The sequence below is a fragment of the Tupaia chinensis genome, unplaced genomic scaffold (genome assembly GCF_000334495.1).
Source record: "Tupaia chinensis unplaced genomic scaffold, TupChi_1.0 Scaffold147003_1, whole genome shotgun sequence".
NCBI lineage: Eukaryota > Metazoa > Chordata > Mammalia > Scandentia > Tupaiidae > Tupaia > Tupaia belangeri.
In genome coordinates, this window is record NW_006206856.1 from 2,082,584 (window position 1) to 2,102,097 (window position 19,514).

At 42.4% G+C, this 19,514-nt stretch overlaps 1 protein-coding gene across 6 annotated transcripts in view; it reads left to right on the forward strand.

Moving 5' to 3' along the window:
* DCAF1 (DDB1 and CUL4 associated factor 1) overlaps nt 1-19,514 on the forward strand; it is a 93,835-nt gene that overhangs the window by 22,773 nt on the left and 51,548 nt on the right. For 4 of the 6 annotated variants that reach the window (XM_006169356.3, XM_006169357.3, XM_006169358.3 and 1 more), the window contains exons 2-5: nt 7,737-7,854; nt 9,069-9,145; nt 13,653-13,726; nt 16,811-16,924. In XM_006169356.3, the coding sequence (XP_006169418.1) occupies nt 7,737-7,854; nt 9,069-9,145; nt 13,653-13,726; nt 16,811-16,924 (383 nt within the window). Of the gene's footprint in view, nt 1-7,736; nt 7,855-9,068; nt 9,146-13,652; nt 13,727-16,810; nt 16,925-19,514 lie in introns of those variants that run through there. The other 2 variants (XM_006169361.3, XM_027768606.1) reach the window with 1 other exon arrangement.

The window sequence follows — 19,514 nt, forward strand, 5'->3', positions numbered from 1 at the left end:
GAGGGGGCGGGCCAGGCCGCCCGGGAGGCTGGCCGGGGGCCTGACAGGACGTTTCCTCCTCCTGATTCCTGGCCCGGGGGCGGGGCCTCCACGTTCTTCCTCCAGTCCCCAAAAGAAGCTTCCCCAGAGTAACTCTTCCGCCCGGAGTGGGGGCAGGGGTGTGTACGCCCCTACCCGGAGTAGAGGCGCCTTCACTTCCCTTCTCACCTTTTTTTCCCCAGTCCTTGCGGGCTCCGCTCCGTACGGGTTGGGGGGCTCCATCTTTCTTGCCGTACGACGGCCCCCTTCCCGGACTGTCTCCGCCTCCAGCCCCGGTCACCTGGGCGGGCTCTCCCCTCCCTCGGCCTCAGGCCACCTCCTCCTGCACCCGCCCTGCTCTGGGACCAGGAAAAGGGGGCGGAGCTTTCCAGGCCTCCCTCCCAGTGGAGGGGAGCGGTGGAGAAAGAGGTGTGTGGTCCTGTGGCGTGGAGCCAGACCTTAAGAGTGCCCAAGCTTCCCGGGAGCCTATTACCAGGGGTTATAGTTGTTTTCAACTGGAGTGACAGGCATTTAAGTCCGTCTTCTAGACAATTTCCGTCTTGTTTCCTCTTACTGCAGCGAGCGCTGTGGTTTCCCATTTGTTGAAATCTTGGGGTGTTTGTAGTACTTTTGAATCACAAATGACCCGTCTTTCTCCAAGACGTGTTGATCTCAGTTTTTTTCCTTACTGTGTTTTTTATTTTCAGTAGAAAGTTTTTTAGTGATCCGAGTTATAATCTGTTTATATTGGTAGCATCTTCTTGTTCTAAATGCTTTTTTAATATACAGAGTGAGAGGTTTATGGTAGAGTCATTTTTAATGTTCTTTTTCCGGTTTCCTAGAGTTTACTTTTAACATTTATATAAGTGGATACAGTTGGATTTTAAGAATTGATTTGGAATCCTACACGCTGTCAAGATTTTAACTTTACATATAGCAGTTTATTCATTAACCATTTAATAAATTCATTTTAAATTTTGTTTAGTATTACTATTTTTAAATTTGCTGTAGGGCAGTGTGGTCACCAGAGAGAGACAGAGAAAGCTGGGTGGGAGAGTGAAAAAGCAACACATCAGGTCTGGGACTCAAACTGCGGGTGGCTATGTGGGAGTCCAGCGCTCTAACCACCACACCACCTATTCACCCCAGTTATCTATTTTTGATACTGTTTTACTTTTGGATGCTACAGAGAAGATAGAGAATTGGGGAATATAGCGAAGTCATTTCATGCTTGTACTTTTAAAAATAACTAGTTTTATTTATTACTTTTTAAAAATATGCTGTGTGGCACATGCACTCACCAGAGAGAGAGACAGAGGAAGAGAGAAGGAAAGTGCAAAAGCAAGCTGCCAGTTCCATGAGTTGATCTGTGGTTGGCCGTGTGGGAGTCCAGCACCTTAACTACCATGTTACCAGCTTGCCCCATGCTCATCATTTCTTGGGTTGTCGAGCACTATATTATACCACTCTACCTTTTGTTAAATTTAGTTAAGTCTTTTAAAACATTTTTTTGGGAGCCAGCAGGTGACTTGGTGGTTAAGGTGCTAGACTCCAAAAGGCCAACCACGGTTTGTGTCCCTGACCCAGCGGCTTGAAAAATCACCCTGGATGTGTGGGTGTGTGTGTGCCCAAAATCCAAAGAGGAGAAGGAATTGCAGTATGGCCATCCCCTCTGAGGATGATTTCTCACTTTCCAACTTTCTCTGTCTCTTTCTGGCGGTCACATGGGCCCTATGGCAGAAAAATCTTAAGTTGGTTTGTTTGTTTGTTTGTTTATTTATTTATTTATTTACTTACTGGGCCAGCAAGTGGTGTGGCGGTTAAGGTTCTGAACTCCCACATAGCTGAAACCAGTTAGAATCCCTGACCTAGTGGCTTAAAAAATCACACCAGGCATGTGTGCATGTATGCCCAAAATCCTGGAAGGAGAATGGAGGAGAAGGGATTGTAGGATGGCCATCCCCCTGGGGGTGGGGTGATTTCTCACCTCCCCACCCTATGGCAAAAACCTTAAAAAAAAAAAAAAAAAAAAAAGAAAGAAAGAAAGAAAGAAAAGTTCAGGCAGTTTAGAAAGAATGGCTAATGCTTAATGCTTGGGGCCAGCAAGTGATGTGGTGGTCAAGGACGCTGGACTCCCACATAGCTGAGGTGGTTTGAGTCCTGGGTCTGGTGGCTTTTTTTCTCATTTTCCCTTTCTCTCTCACTCTGTCCCTATCTGGTCAAATTAAAATAAATAAATAAATACAGTTTAATAAAATAATTATTAAAAAAGAAAGAATGGCTAATCCCAAGGCCTGGAAGGCATGGATTTCAAGCTGGAGGATCCAACACTTGAACCATGGAGTTGGCCGTGTGGGAGTCCAGTACCTTAACCACTGTGGCACCTGCTTGCCCCAACTCCTTTCTTTCTTTTTTTCTTTTTTAAATTGCTAGAGTGCTAATGTGCTTGAGAGAGAGGGGTGGTGCAAGAGAGAGAGAGGGAGAACACGAACACTCTCAAAGGGCATGGTCATGCTGTAATCCTTTATCCTGCATTTCTCCATCCTGTTAGGATTTTGAGTATATGTGCATATGTACTTGTCATGTCTTTTAAGCTGCTGGGGTTGGGATTTAACTACAATTGGCCATGTAGGATTCAACTCCCTCTGCACAGGGGTTTACCTTTGTGCTTTGGGGTCAGCTCTCAGTAACTTCTTTGGAGAAATGTTTAGTTACATCCTTTGCCCATTCTTCTAAATGCCTTGCTTTTGTCTTTATCCTTGGATTGTAAGAGTTCTTTATATATTTAGATAGTAGTTCTTTATGAGATACATGGTTTGCAAATTATTTTTCCTAGTCCATAAGCTGTCTTTTTACTTTGTTAATAACATAATAATGTTCTTTGCACAGAATTGAAAATTTTTTAGGTAGAAATTACATTTTTTTAAAAGATAGGTTTTGCTGTAGGGTGCATATGCTCACAAGAGAGACAAAATGAGAAATCATCCTCCAGTGGGTATGGCCATATTACAATTCCTCTTCTCCTCCATTCTCCTTTTGGGATTTTGGACATACATGCACATGTGCCTGGTGTGAGGTTTTTTTTTTTTTGGAGAGGTTTTTGCTATAGGGCGCATGCGCTCGCCAGACAGACAGAGACATAGAGACAGAAAGCGAGAAATAACCCCCCAGGGGAGATGACCACGCCGCAATCCCTTCTCCATTCTCCTCTCGGGATCTTAGGCATGCACGCACACGTGCCCGGCGTGAGTTTTAAGCCACCGGGTCCGGGATGCGAACCGCGGTCGACTACGTGGGAGTCCAGCAACATAGCCATTACACTAACTGCTGGTTCCCCCTGGTGTGAGTTTTAAAACTGCTGAGCCTGGGACTAGAACTGCAGTCTACTACATGGGAGTCTAGCAACATAACCATTACACCATCTGCTAGTGCCTACTTTTTTTTTTTTTCTTTAAACTTTGCTGTAGGACACACGTGCTCACTCAAGAGAAACAGAAAGAGAGAGGAGAAAAGTGAGAAAGCATTCTCAAGATGGGATGGCCATACTACAGTTCCTTCTTCTCTATTCTGTTCTTGGAATTTAGGGCATGCACACACATATGCCCTGTGTGTATTTCAAGCTGCTGGGTCCAGGACTAAAACTATACTTTCAGCCACTGGGAATCTAGCTGCCTTAACTACCATGCCACTGCTAGCCCCAAATTTCTTTTTTTTAAAAAATTACTTAACTTTATATATTTATTTATTTTAATTTGACCAGCGAGGGACAGAGCAAGAGCGAGTGAGAGATAGAGAGAAAGTGAGAAAGCAAGCTGCCAGGTCTGGGACTTGAACTGTGGTTGGCCATGTGGAAGTCTATCGCTCTTAACCACAATGCCACCTCCTGGCCCCCAGAATTCCTTTTTTAAAAGTTACTGATTCCTTTCTCTTTTTTTATTTAAAGAATTGTTTTATTTAACTTTATTTATTTATTTTAATTGACCAGAGAGGAACGGGGGGGTGGGGTGGGGTGGGGGGAGTAAGCAAGCAAGCCATCAGGTCCGGGATTTGAACTGCAGTTGGCTGTGTGGGAGTCCAGCTCCCTTAACTGCTGCACCACCTGCCAGCCCCAAAAGTTACTGATTTCTGGGGCAGGCAGATGGCATAATGGTGATGTCACTGGACTCCCATGTAATTGACTGTGCATTGAGTCCCAGACCTGGTGGCTTGAAACTCATGCCAGTCACGTGTGCGTGCATGCCCAGATCCCAAGAGGAGAATGGAGGAGAAGGGATTGTGGGGTGGCCATCCTCTCAGGTGGTGATTTCTCATTTTCTGTCTCTCTCTGTCTCTCTGGTGAGTGCACATGCCCTAAAGTAAAAAACTCTCAAAAAAAAAAAAAAAAAGGAACTGATTTCTTTCATGAGCAAGAGAGGAACAGAGAGACAGCACCCCCAACGAGGTCCCAAGGCCATGATCTAACCCCAGCTTTAGTCACTTCTAGATCATGGACACCCTTGTGCTCAGTATGCTCAGGGAGGTCTATGAATGCAAACTCAGACCCTTCCCTTGTGGGTCATCTTCACAGTGTCTTTAGTTACCACTGTGCCACCATCCAGCTCCCAAAAGGCTTATATTTTGAAGCCCTATTTACCAATTCTTTTGTTCCTTGTGTACTGTTGGTGTCATAATTAAAAACCATCACAAAACAGGGTCATGATGATGTATCCCTACATTTACTTCTTAGAGTCTTACAGCTTAAGCATCTACATTTAAGTCTTTGATCTGTTTTCAGCTAATTTTTATGTATGATGTGAGACAAAGGTCAAACTTTATTCTTTTGTGTGACGGTATTCAGTTCCCACAGTACCACATGTTGAAAGATGATTCTTTACTCCTTAAATGGTCTCGATACCCTTGTTAAGAACTGATCATTCATGTGAAGGCTTATTTCTAGACTGTCAGTTCTAATGAATTGTCTATATGTTGATCCTCATGCTAGTAGCACACTGTTTTGACTCCTGTAGCAGTGTAGTAAGTTTGAAACTGGAGTTCTCTCCAACTTAGTTCTTTTTTTTTCCTGAGGTCTTTGCTATAGTGTGCATGCATTCACCAGAAAGAAAGAGAGCAAGAGAGAGACAGAAAGTGAGAAATCACTCCCTGGGGTGATGGCCATGCCACAGTCCCTTCTCCATTCTCCTCTTGGGATCTCAGGCATGCATGCGCACCTAGTGTGAGTTTAAGCCACTGGGTCTGGGACTCGAACCACGGTCAATTACATGGGAATCCAGCGACATAGCCATTATACCCCCCTCCCCCCTTTTTTTTTTGAGAGGTTTTTCGCTATAGGGCGTGTGTGCTTGCCAGACAGACAGAGAGAGACAGAGAGACCAAAAGCGAGAAATCACCCCCCCAGGGGGAATGGCCACACCGCAATCCCTTCTCCTCCATTTTCCTCTTGGGATCTTGGACATGCACGCACATGCGCCCGGCATGAGTTTTAAGCCACCAGGTCCAAGACGCGAACTGCGGTCAACTACGTGGGAGTCCAGCAACATAGCCATTATGCTAACTGCTGTTCACCCCCTTTTTTTTTAAGGGAAATTTTTGCTATGGGGCGTGTGTGCTTGCCGAAGAGACAGAAAGTGAGCAATTACCTATGGAGTATGAACATGCCACAATCCCTTCTCTTCCTTTCTTATAAGATTTTGGGCACGTGTGCACATGCGCCCATTGCACATGCACCCAGCGTGAGTTTCAAGCCTCCATGTCTGAGACTTGAACTGCAGTGGGCCATGTAGGAGTCCAGTGTCTCAATTACTGTGTCATCTGCCAGCCCCTCTTTCTTCTTTTTTAAATTTGCCAGAAGCTTTTGGGCATGCACGTATATGCGCCTGGCATGTTTCTCAAGTCGCCAGGTCTGGGGCTCAAAATGTGTGGCTGGCCATGTAGCATCTAGTTGTCTTAACCTCCATTTCACAGTTTAGCTCAAGAAAGATCACCCTCTACTGCAGTGTGGTCATACACCTGCCGTATTCAGGCCACCATGGCCGGAATTAAACCACGGTCAGCTATGTGGGATCCAGCTCCCAGGGCACAAGGATTAACCACTGTGCTATAGACAGGCCTCATTTGGGGTCTTTTTTATCCCTTTTGCAGACATTCCATGTAGATGTCTTATTTGGCTTCTATGAAGCCTGTCTCAGCTCCCTGTTTATGTCTATGCTGACCATTCATCCTAGCAACATTTTCTCTTACCCACCTTCCAAGAAATCAGCTGTGAGAGAGGTTAGGAAGTCTGAAGAACAAATAGGTTTATGGTATGCCTTTCCAGCTTTAACGTTGGTAACAAAATCTCTTCACTTCTTGGCTTGTGTTATGTTAAAAATTAGTAGGGGGCCGACTGGTGAGGTGGTGGGTAAGGTGTCTGGATCTCACGCCTTACTGTCTGATTCAAGTCCTGGACCCAGTAGCTTGAAAAACATGCTAGGTGCATGTGTACCAAAAATCCCGAGAGGAGAATGGAAGAGAAGGGATTGTGGTGTGGTCATTCCCCATGAGGGTTTGACCTCCCCCTCACAAACCCTATATCACTCTCTGGCAATTGCACACGTACAATTTATCATTCATGGAACTTCCCCAAAGGGAAGCAGAAGATTTTTGGAAGTAATTTTTTTAACTACGTTTTATATTTAAGAAAAAATAGAAAGCAAAACTTCAGAGTTTTAGAGATCTAAGCCTGGGATCACTGTATGTGCCGTTCGTAGGTATTAGGTATGTTTTGTTTGTTTTTATATTTTTTTGCCATAGGGCACATGTGCTCACTGTGGGGGTGGGGGGGAGAGAGAGAGAGAAAGAAAGAAAGAAGTCATCCCCCCAAGGAGATGGCTATGCTGCAGTCTCTTCTCCATCCTCCTTTTGGGATTTCGGGTACTCATGCACATGCATCTGGCATGGTTTTCAAGTTGCCAGGTCTGGGACTCAAACTTCATTCAGTGCCTTACCACCATAAGACTTGCTGGTTTAGGTGTATGCATTTGAAACAAAAAAATTCATTTATTTCTTTTAATTTGACCAGAGAAAGACACACACACACACACACACACACACACACACACACACACACACAAACACACACACACACACAGAGAGAGAGAGAAAAGAAGCAAGCCACCAGGTCTGGTAGTGTCCAGTGCCTTAACCACCACACCACCTGCTGGCCCCAGGTGTATGCGTTTTTGATGAAAGGGACCACAAATCTTGTCTGATTCTCAAAATGATTCCTAGAAAGATTTAGGAATCAGCTTTTTTAAAAAAAATATTCATTTTTATTTTATTATTTTTGGTTTGGCCACAGACAGAGACAAAACAAGCTGCCAGGTCCGGGACTCAAACCATAGTCGGGCCATATGGAAGTCTCGCACCTTAACCATCACACCACCTGCCGGCCCCAAGAATTAGCATTTTGATCTGACTTCTGCCTTATTTGACAGTTGAGGAAGCTGAGGCTAAGCAAGGTGAAAGGATTTGTTCATCATGATGTAATGAGTTTTTGGCTTAATGAGTATGCAGGATTCCCTAGTATATCACAAATAAAATAATCTGAAGGGGCCAAAGGTTCAATTTCTCTTGCTTTCTAATTGTTTTGCATATCTGCTTCTACCTTTTCTACCTTCTCTTGTTTCCTTTGTAAGAAGATCTATTTGCCTGTGTTCACTTTTTTATTTTTACTTCCTTAGGCCAAGCTATGACTACTGTAGCGGTGCATGTGGACTCCAAGGCCGAGCTCACTACCCTGCTGGAACAGTGGGAAAAGGAACATGGCAGTGGGCAAGACATGGTACCAATCCTTACCAGGTATGAGTAGTTAGGTTTTGTTTGTTTGTTTGTTTTGTTTTTTAAAGAGAATTTTGCTGTAGGGTGCATCTGCTTGCCAGAGAGACACAAAGAGACAGAAAGCAAGAAATCATCCCCTGGGGGGTATCATTTGCCTATTTTTCTATGCAAAAATGTGTCATGAATTTTCTGATGACCCAGTAATGTTCTAGGTAGTTGAAGGTGGTGAACTTTTTTTTTTTTTTTTAAGGTTTCGCTATAGGGTGCTTGGGCTTGCCAGAGAGAGACAGTGAGAAAAAGTGAGAAATCACCCCCCTGCAATCCCTTCTCCATTCTCCTCCTGGGATTTTGGGCATGCACGCACAAACACCCGTTATGATTTTCAAGTTGCCAAGTCTGGGACTCGAACTATGGTCAGCTATGTGGGATTCCAGTACCTTAACTGCTAAGCCGCCCGCTGGCCCCTAAGGTTGTGATCTTAGTAAGAGTAGCAGTCATAATTTAGAGAAGTGATTCGAGTCAGCAAGTATCTTGTAGATAGAACTGGAATTGTTGAGGATGAAGAGAAAAGAGACATTTTAATGATGACTCTTAGGCTTTCAGCTCTGAGCTAAAGATAGTGGTGCCCCTTTTTTCTTTTTCTTTCTTTTTTTTTTAAAAAAAAATCTAGGACTCAAACCCCAGTTGGGCATGTGGGAGTCTAGCACCATTGACCACCACACCACCTGCCGGGCCCAATAGTGCTGTTTTTTAAGGCAGAGAAAGTTTAGAGAAGAATGAATTTAGGAATGGAAATTGCTTTATGAGATTTTTTTTCTATCTCTGTGTTTATTGAAAAATAGCCTTTTTTTAAGTTTTCACTGTTATTTACACTTTGACTGTTAAATTCACCATTGTAGGTGGTAGCGTATTTTATTTTTTTTTTTTGAGAGGTTTTTGCTATAGGGTGCGTGCACTCACCAGAAAGACAGAGAGAGACAGAGAGACAGAAAGTGAGAAATCACCCCCCAGGGGGATGGCCACACCACAATCCCTCCTCCTCCATTCTCCTCTCGGGATCTTGGGCATGCACACGCACGCACCCGGCATGAGTTTAAGCCACCGGGTCCAGGACTCGAACCATGGTCAACTATGTGGGAGTCCAGCGACATAGCCATTATGCTAATTGCAGGTCCCAGTAGTGCATTTTTTTTGTATACTTGTCCAAAATTGACCCCTTTTTCCCTTTGTGCTAGGATGTCTGAATTGATCGAAAAAGAAACCGAAGAATATCGGAAAGGGGATCCAGACCCATTTGATGATCGACATCCTGGTAAGATGTGTTCTCATGACCTTAGGTCTTTTTTTCTTACAAAGGAAATTTGCTATAGGAGTATTTTCTAGTTGAAATAGTGTCTTCTAGGATAAGTTTTATGATCTTTTATTTGTTAAAATAATTCAAGATAGCAATGAGGAAAAATAAATTTTTGAAAAAAATGGAATATTTGAAATATTTACAGGTCAAAAAATAGATCTCAGTTAGAACCATGACAACCCTGTGTGCTTTAGCATGGAATATGCTCTGATACAGAATTATGTGGGATTCAGAACTTTGCCATTTTATGTTTTTCTAAGGTAGAGTACCAGTGGGTGAAGCTTAGTAAGGGTACATGTACAGGCCCACTGTGTGTGTAAATCCTATAGCTAGAAGCAGTCTTCTGTGGAGAGGAGTCTGAAATCTGTGTGGAGAAATAGCATGAATGAGAACAGTTATAAAGATAAGAACATTGTGTATGCAACCTGAATGTTTGGGCGTTTATTTTTTTTTATTAGCTTTTGTCCTCAAATGCGAGTTAGCTAGCTAGGCATTTTAAATTGAGTGCCTAGCCATTTATCTGATATTACCTGATGCCCTTGTCCTGAACATCTCCACTTGAGACTTCAGAGGAATAGTCACTTTTGAACCCACATCTTTAGTAAGTCGGTAAGAACGTGAAGGAGTAGAAAAGTGAATGAAATCAGAAATTGAGTTAATGCCTAGGATTATGAAATGAATGGAAAGGAAGATGATCATGCTTACTGTCCCTGCCTCAGAAAGGATGAAATGGTAACGTGGGAAGAAAAGGGACGGTAGAGAATATGCCTTTTTCTTTTTATTCTTTTAGTTTGCTGTAGGGCACATGTGCTCACCTATAAGAGACAGAGAGAGGGAAAGTGAGAGATCACCCCCAGAAAGGATGGCCAGGCTGCAGTTCTCTGTCCTCTGTTTTCCTATGGGGATTTTGGGTACACAAACACGCCCAGGGTAATTTTCGTGTCACCAGGTTTGGGACTTGAACCATGCAGTCGAGGTGGTTAACCTTAACCTCCACTGCTGGCCCCTGCTTTTTTTAAATAGAAACTTTAACTATTTTTTTCTCCCTACTTCATAATTTAAAAAAATATATATATTTTTTAGTTTGCCCTATGGCATGTGCCAATGGAGACAGACAGAGACCTCACTGGTATGGGGTGAGAAAGCCACCTCTCTGGGGGATGGTCACGCCACAGTGCCTTCTCCTCCATTTTTCCTTCCTTTTGGGATTTTGGACTTAACATGCACACATGCCTGATATGTTTTTCAAGACATATGGTTTAGGACTCAAACCATGCACTTAGTCATGTGGGATCCAGTTACCTTAACCACCATGCCTCCATCTGGCCCTTAATTTTAATGTGTCACATGAGTAAATTGTGCACATGTGAAAGAGAATACCCTTAACAGGGTCTTCCTCTCCCCCCCAATTTGTTAGAGTACGCGTGTGTTCTCTGGTGACCAAGAAGGAGAAAGGGAGAGAGGAAAGTGAGAAACAATTTCCTGTGGGGGGTGGCCACAATGTAGTCCTTTCTCTTCCATTTCACCTTTGGGACTTTGGGCATATACACACATGCACCGAGTGTGTGTTTCAACTGCCAGATTTCCTACTCAAACTGCATAGTTGGCCACGGATCTAGCTACCTTAACTACCATACCACTAGCTGACCCATTTTTCAATAATACTTACAAATTTATTGGAATGAGACATGACTCCTACTGTGTACAGACAGGTCAATTATGTTTTCAGTAATTACCAGATCTCTATCATGAGAATAGACCCAACTGTACACTTGTAGCAGGTGGCCAGGTGTTTAGGAAGCTGTAACCAATTAGGGTAGCTAGCAGAATATTCTTTATGATACACATTCTTTTTCCAGAGGTTCTTGTTCTAAATTAACAGATAGGTTTGTTTGTTTGTTTTGTTTGTTTGTTTTTGTTTTGTTTTGTTTTTTTGCTATAGGGCATGTGCGCTCACCAGAAAGACAGAAATAGAGAGGCAGAAAGTGAGAAATCACCCCCTGGGGGGATGGCCATGCCACAATCCTTTTTCCTCCATTCTCCTCTTGGGATCTTGCATGCACACATGCCCAGCGTGAGTTTAAGCCGCCAGGTCCGGGACTTGAACTGTGGTCAGCTACATGGGAGTCCAGCGACATAGCCATTACACTAACTACTGGTCCCTTTTCTTTCTTTCTTAAAAAGTTTTATTTCTTCAGTGAGAGAAAGAACAAAAGAGAGAAACAATACCTCCTTGATGCCACAGTCCACACTCAGCCTCAGCCACCTCTGGATCATAGGCACACAGGTGCCTAGAGTACTTGGGGAGATCTCTGGATGTAAACCTGGAAACCTTCCCATGTGACTCAGTCTTCAGGGTGTTGTGTTTTATCACTGTGCCACTATCCAACTCCTAGTAAACAGATATGTTTTCTTTTCTTTTGTTTTGAATTATTATTTTTATTTATTTTAAAAAATAATTATTTAACTTTATTTATCTATTTATTTATTTTAATTTGACCAGAGAGGGACAAAGTGAGAGAGAGAGAGAGAGAGCAAAAGTGAGAAAGCAAGTCACCACGTCCGGGACTGGAACTGTGGTCGACCATGTGGGAGTCTAGCGTCCTTAACCACTATACCACCTGCGGCCTTTTTTTGAATTATTTACTTAATTTCACTTGTTATTATTTTTTTCAATTTGACCAGAGAGAGACAGAGGGAGGGAAAGTGAGAAAGCAAGCCACCAGGTCTGGGACTCGAACCATGGTCGGCCATGTGGGAGTTCAGCACTTCAAACACCATGCCACCTATAAGCCCCCTAGAAATGTTTTCAGTACACTGTCCCTGGCCTTTTTTTGAATTATTTACTTAATTTCACTTGTTATTATTTTTTTCAATTTGACCAGAGAGAGACAGAGGGAGGGAAAGTGAGAAAGCAAGCCACCAGGTCTGGGACTCGAACCATGGTCGGCCATGTGGGAGTTCAGCACTTCAAACACCATGCCACCTATAAGCCCCCTAGAAATGTTTTCAGTACACTGTCCCTCATGGCCAAGGAAAACTACTCCCCACTCTATCCCCCATCCTGCCAGCCCTGCCTTCTCCCTCTGTTTCCCCAGGACTGTGTAGTCTCCTATGAATAATGGAAGCTCTGTTTTGTATTTCAGTTATGGATCTGTCTGTCCCTTGCATTTGATGAACTTCTTAAGGGTTACAGGTATTCATATTGGTCACTACACTCATAGCACCTAAACTCAACAACCTTGTGTCAATAGCAGTGGAGCAGTAAATTTCAACTCTATGGGTTGCAATGTGACAACATAGATAACAGGCCTAAAAATCAGATCCTGACTCACTGAGTTTTTTTTGGCCAGAGAGAGGCCACATGTGTTCACCAGAGACAGAGAGAGAGAGAGTGCATCTTCCAGTGAGGTGTGGTCACACTGTAGTCCCTTCAACAGGGTCTTGATACCATGATCCACCCCCAGCTTTAGCCAGCCCTGGATCATGGGTGTGCATGTTCCCAATGTAGGAAGGTCTCTGGATGCAAACCTGAAACCTTTCCATGAGGGTCAGCTTTGCAGAGTGTTGCATTTTACAGCTGTACCACCATCTAGCCCCCTTTATTTATTTTTAGGGTAACTAATCTCTTAACTTTTCTTTTTGTAAATTACTTTGTGATACTTTGTTTATTAATTTAGTAAACCTTTTTCATTAGCTCACATCTTGTCTTCATCCTGTGCTATATCTTGCACTTAAATTTGCCACTGTAGGACTACAAAAGGAAATTAATAAGACAGCTGGTCTCTATTTTAAAGACAGAAAAGGATTTCTCCTAGTCTTTCTCCCAGCAGTTCTTTTACCTCTGGGCTGTGCATTGAATAGATCTCAGGTCCCTCGCCTCTTTTCTTACCCCAAAAGCTAGGGAGTTAGATGGCCAAGGTTACTGTATCTTCAGGGTTCATGATTGCTTGGTGGGCTTCATCCTCTCATGACCACCCAGGGTCTTTACAGGTTTGAGGATGTATCCCTGCTGCTGTTGTCTGTATTTGAAGGAATAATTGGACTTGTAAGCTGTCTTCTCCAGGCCACCCATCCAGAACAGCCTGTGTCCTACCTTTCTGTCCTGGGAAGCCAGGGGTTTTCTTTTTCTTAGGCTCCCTTATGATCTTCTGTAGACTTGTATACCTTCGACTCTGCTGGTCTGGATCTAGTGCTTCTTTATTTAATTCAGCATTGCTATATAGGCACTGTGCTGGGTGATGGGAAGGCCAGAGAGTAGTGCCTTAGGTTTTTATATTGTCATTTTTAATTTTAAACAATGTAAAAGAGAAATTTTGCTCATCACAAGAATCTTTTCTTCGTTTTTACTGGCACTTTATTTTGTACTTATAACAATCGGTGCCTTTCCAGTGGTCTGAGTTGGTTGATGTACTCGTTGGGATGACTTACTCATTCCTTTGTTCTTCCCCTCTTCTTTTGGTAGGTCGAGCTGATCCTGAGTGTATGCTGGGCCACTTGCTGAGAATACTCTTCAAGAATGATGATTTCATGAATGCAGTAGGTTTGCTTCTTCCTTTTTTCCAGACATTATCATCAGCCAACATTTTCATGTACCTTTATTTATTTTTAAAAGAGCTTGATTTCTCTTAAGTCCTTGGCAAAGTTGAAAGTACAATGAGTAGGTTTTTTATTTGGTACTGGTTCAGTTGAAATAAGAGAAGTCATGGGCTTTTTTCTTGCCAAAGTCCTGTTTGTGGCCAAATTGCTTTCTCTTTGGTGTGTACTTTATTTAGTTGAATATTATAGATGACTCTCAGGACATGTATGCTCATTCTTTTTTTTTTTTTTTTTTAAAGCGTTTTTTGCTATAGGGTGTGTGCACTCACCATAGAGAGAGGCAGAGGGACTGAAGGCAAGAAATCACCCCCCAGGGAAGATGGCAACACCACAATCCCTTCTCCTCCATTCTCCTGTCAGGATCTTGGGCATGCATGCACACGTGCCCAGCGTGAGTTTAAGCCACTGGGTCAGGGACTCGAACCGCCATTGACTACATGTTGTCCAGCGACATAGCCATTATGCTAACTGTTGGTCCCCTGACATGACTTTTAAACCACTGGGTCCGGAACTTGAACCATGGTCAACTATGTGGGAGTCCAGTGATATAACTATGTAAATACACCATCTGCTGCTCTCTCTTTGCTTCTTTTTTAAAATTTTTTTTTAGTTTAATTAAATTAGTTAATTATTATTTTTCAGTTTGACCAGAAAGAGAGAGAGAGAGAGAGAGAGAGAGAAGGCAAGCTGCCAAGTCTGGGATTCGAACCATGGTTGGCCATGTGGGAGTCCAGAACTTTAACCACCATGTTGCCTGCCAGCCTCTCTATGCTTATTCTTAACCAAGATGATTTTGAACTTGTGAATATAAGTGTCCTCTTGGACTCCTGAATGGAAAGATGAATGATGCATATGGCAAGGTTCTGCCCTGATGTTGTGTTGTATGATTTGGGCATGTGGAAGGACAAAAAGGTGCTTTTTCTCCAACTCTGTTGTGAGGATTGCATGAGAATATATATGTTTCACACACAATTTTCTTTACATGGTAATTGCTCAATAACTTGTGACTATTATGTTTGTTTTTGGAGGTGGAATGACTTCATGCATAAGAACATGGAATTTGGAGTTCACATTTTGGGTTTAAATCGAGCTCCACTGTTCACTGATAGTTTGATTTGGGGGCAAGTAAAGTCTCTCTCTCTTTTTTTTTGGAGAGGTTTTTGCTATAGGGTGCGTGCCCTACAACAGACAGAGAGAGACAGAGAGACAGAAAGCGAGAAATCACCCCCCAGGGGAGATGGTCACGCCGCAATCCCTTCTCCTCCATTCTCTTCTTGGGATCTTGGGTACGCACGCACATGCGCCTGGTGTGAGTTTTAAGCCACTGGGTCCAGGATGCGAACTGTGGTTGACTACATGGGAGTCCAGCGACATAGCCATTACGCTAACTGCTGGTCCCAAGTGTCTTTGAGCTTTATTTTCTCTAACCTATGATATCAAGATAATTGTATTTACTCAGAATGTTTTGTATGGAGCCATCAGGTGGTGTAGTGAAGGTGTTGTACTCTCACATAGCCGACCACAGTTCAAATGCCAAACCCAGCCACTGAACATTATCACCCTGGGCATGTATGTGTGTGTGCCCAAAAGCTAGAGGAGAATAGAGAAAGGATTGAGGCATGGCTGTCCTCCCTGAGGGGTGATTTCTCACTTTCTCTCCCACTGTCTCTCTCTTTCTGACAAGCACACATGCCCTATGGAAAAAAACTTTTTTAAAAAAAAAAGTGCCCTTGGGTAGGCTAGCCAGTGTGGCATGGTAGTTAAAGCAGCTGGATCCCACATGACTGAGTGCGTGGTTCAACTCCCAGACTCGGCAGCCTGAAAAACACACTAGGCACATATGTATTATTAGTGTCTCTTTTCAGCTTCCAGCTGTCTTCTAGATCACTTCCAGCTGTCTTCCAGACAGTTCCACTGGATATCCCCCCTAGGCACCTTGAATTCTACATGTCTTACCATTTGCTGTACAGTCTGTTTCTCTTGCTGTCTAGCTCAGTAGTGATGATCCTGTCTAGCCAGCTAGAAAATGTCCTTTATTCCTCCAGACTCTCTTTTTCAGTGAATTTATAGATCTTGTCATTCCCTACTCCTGAAAATTCACAAATTCCTATACTTTTGTCCTCATTGCTAGACTTTAGCAACTGCCATCTCTCACTTGGTTACTGCAGTAGGTTCTTAACTGTTTTTTTCTTGTCTTGTCCCCTTCTAATTCCTTCTTCACTTTATAGCTGAGAGATCTTTCTACAATGCAAACAACTGCTCATGCTAACTCTTTCTCAAAATCCTTTTAGTAGTTTCCCATTGTTCTCAGGATAAATTTTAAATTTCTTAGTTTGGTTTAAAACCTAGTCTGACTTTGACTCTTATTCTCTGCAGCTTCAGTTCTTATCCTTTGGCCCTTTGTTCCTTCCAGGATGCTTAGCTACTTCTATGTCCTTTACGTTCTGGCTTGGAATCCCTGCCTTTATGAAGCCTTTTCTGATTGCTCTGCCAGGGCCGTATGGTCTCCTAGGGACTTCTGTATTATCCTGTACTCATGATGTGATTTGTTTTCCCACTTTCACCTCTGTTGGATTGTGAGCCTTTTGATGGTGGACTGTATCTAGTTATTTACTGTTTTATACATAGCATACAACATACTGCCACTTGGTAATAGAGATTCACCAAATGTTAGATTAATGCCAAAAATTTAATTTTTGTATTAATCATTGTCAAGAGTCTTGAGCTTATCTTGCTTTGCTTTGTATAAATGAAGAAATGTAGGTAAGGGTGAGGGGATAATTTCATAATACCCTTTGAGCTGTAATTTCTGTTGTTATGGGATTACTTGGATAAATTATGTATGATATCACAGCTTAGCAGGATCATAACTATAATAACTAAAGGCATAATTAGTGATTAGTAGACATGGTCTTTTTTCATACTTTTTAAAAAGTTGATGGGAATATATTAAGGATTTCTTAGACTTTCTTAATTTGATTGGGTTGAATTTCAGATGAAAGGTATTCCTGTTTTTATTTACAGCTGGTGAATGCATATGTGATGACAAGCCGAGAGCCCCCTTTGAACACCGCGGCTTGCAGGCTCCTACTAGACATCATGCCAGGGCTGGAAACTGCTGTTGTCTTTCAAGAAAAGGTACTTATAGAGAAAAGTCTCATTTCACATTTTATATTTTTCTTTTTTTGGAGAAGTTTCTGATATAGGGCACATGCGCTCGCCAGAGAGATAGAGAGAAACACAGACAGAAAGCAAGAAATCACCCCCCAGGAGGGATGGCCATGCTGCAATCCCTTCTCCTTTATTCTCCTCTTGGGATGTTGGGCACGCATGCACACACACCCAGTGTGAGTTTAAGCCACTGGGTCTGGGACTCGAACCACAATTGACTACATGGTAATTCAGCGACATAGCCATTATGCTAACTGCTGGTCCCTTATTTTATTTTTTAAAGAAGAATTTAACTTTATTTTAATTTGACCAGAGCAGGAGGAGAGAGAGAAAGAGAGAGAAAGTGAGAAAGTAAGCTACTAGGTCCGGACCTCCAACCACAGTCAACCATATGGGAGTCCAGTGCCCTTAACCACCACACCTCCTGCTGGTCCTCTTTCATATTTTAATTGAATGGTAATCTATTTGCTGATTTGTTTGTGTTGCTGAAATAATCGTGACAAATTCTTATTTAATATATGTTATAGGAACTGAGGAAATCTAGCTAGATAAGCAGTAAACAAAATTTGACAATAGCTATTTTGATGAGTACTTGCTGCTTGGATGTTGTCTTTTGTTTTGTTTTTGCTATAGGGCGCGTGCACTTGCCAGACAGACAGAGACAGAGAGACAGAAAGCGAGAAATCACCCCCCGGGGGGATGGCCACACCGCAATCCCTTCTTCTCCATTCTCGTTTTGGGATCTTGGGCACGCATGCACACACACCCGGCTTGGGTTTAACCCACCGGGTCCAGGACTTGAACTGCAGTCGACTACATGGGAGTCCAGCGACATAGCCATTATGCTAACTGCTGGTCCCTTGTCTCTCTCTCTTTTTTTAATTTATTTTTTATTTTTAAATTTTTTTGGAGAGGTTTTTTGCTATAGGGCATGTGCGCTCGCCAGACAGGCAGAGAGAGACATAGAGACAGAAAGCGAGAAATCACCCCCCAGAGGGGGTGGTCACGCCACAATCCCTTCTCCTCCATTCTCCTCTCGGGATCTTGGGCACGCACGCACATGCGCCTGGTGTGAGTTTTAAGCCACCGGGTTCGGGACGCGAACCGCGGTCAACTACGTGGGAGTCCAGCAACATAGCCAAAGATCATGCGTTAGGGGAAAGATCATGTGTTAGGGGACCAGCAGGTGGTGTAATGGTTATATCGGTAGATTACCAGATGGCCGACTGCACTTTGACTCCCAGACTCTGGAGGCTTGAAACTCACAATGGGTATGTACGCCTAAAATCCCTAGAGGAGAGTGGAGGAGAAGAGATTGTGGCGTGGTCATCCCCCCCAGGGGATGATTTCTTGCTTTCAGCCTCTGGTGAGCTAGTGGTGTGGTGGTTCGTCATTACTTTTGGTAATGACGAATAGTCTTCCCCAGTGGTGAAGAACTGTATTTTTCAAGAAGCCCATTTTATTCTTGGTGGTATTTAATATGAATTAGCTAATATTTATTTAAGTATTTTATGCTAGGTGCTGGAAATATTTTTCATCTAGAAGGGAGCTTACATTTTACATATATTATGGCGGCTGGCAGACACAAGTAAATTGATACTTTCAAATAAATATAAATACTGTATAAAGATAAGAAATGCTGATTTGACATTATGCATGCATACTTCAGTTGTCAGAGATTAGTTGTTCTGTTTTTAGAAACAATGTAAATATTTAGCTTTAAGAATTTGCCTTCTGAATTGTGTGTGCCACAAAACTTGCTTTAGGATTTTAAAAAGTTAATCTGAAAAAATGTAGAAGTCTTACTAAAGTTAAGTATATGAACCAGATTAAAGATCTTGATATATTTTTCACTTAACTTTTAAGAAAATTTGTAACTTTTTTAGAAACTAATTGTGCCACATGAAGTATTTTAGAGAATAACATTGTAATGTTTTCATTTGCGGCATTGTGCATAGACTAGATTTTAAAATTTCCCACTAGCCACGCCAGTGAAAGACCAGAAGATTCTGAATATATCCTTGTCAAAAATATTTAAAATTCATTTTGTTCGAAAAATCAGGATGATAAAAGAAACATTTATAACAATGTATTTGTGCACACAGGGTTTACAGATGATTTCTTTGTGCTTTGTGAATGTTTCCTGGTTATCTCTGTGGGAAAATCATCTCTGGTTCTATAGTTTCATCATTGTAAATTTAGAATGAAGTGAATGCTTTTTGGAGGTTAGAAGCACCATTTAAGAGAGATTATGAGTAAGGCTTTCTGCGGAGCTGGCAGGTGACATAGTGGTCAAGGTGCTGGACTCCCATATGGCTGACCATGGTTTCAGTCCTGGACCTGACAGCTTGCTTTCTCACTTTCTCTTGCTCTATGGTCAAATTTTAAAAATAATGATGAATAAAATTAAACTTATTATTTAAAAAAAAATAAAGCTTTCTGCAAAAACAGTTTTATTGTTTCCTAATTAATTATTTAATTAATAACTAATTTCTGTTAATTTTGAAGAAAAGATGTATTCAAGAATAATTATGCATTCAATAGGAAATAAAATTCT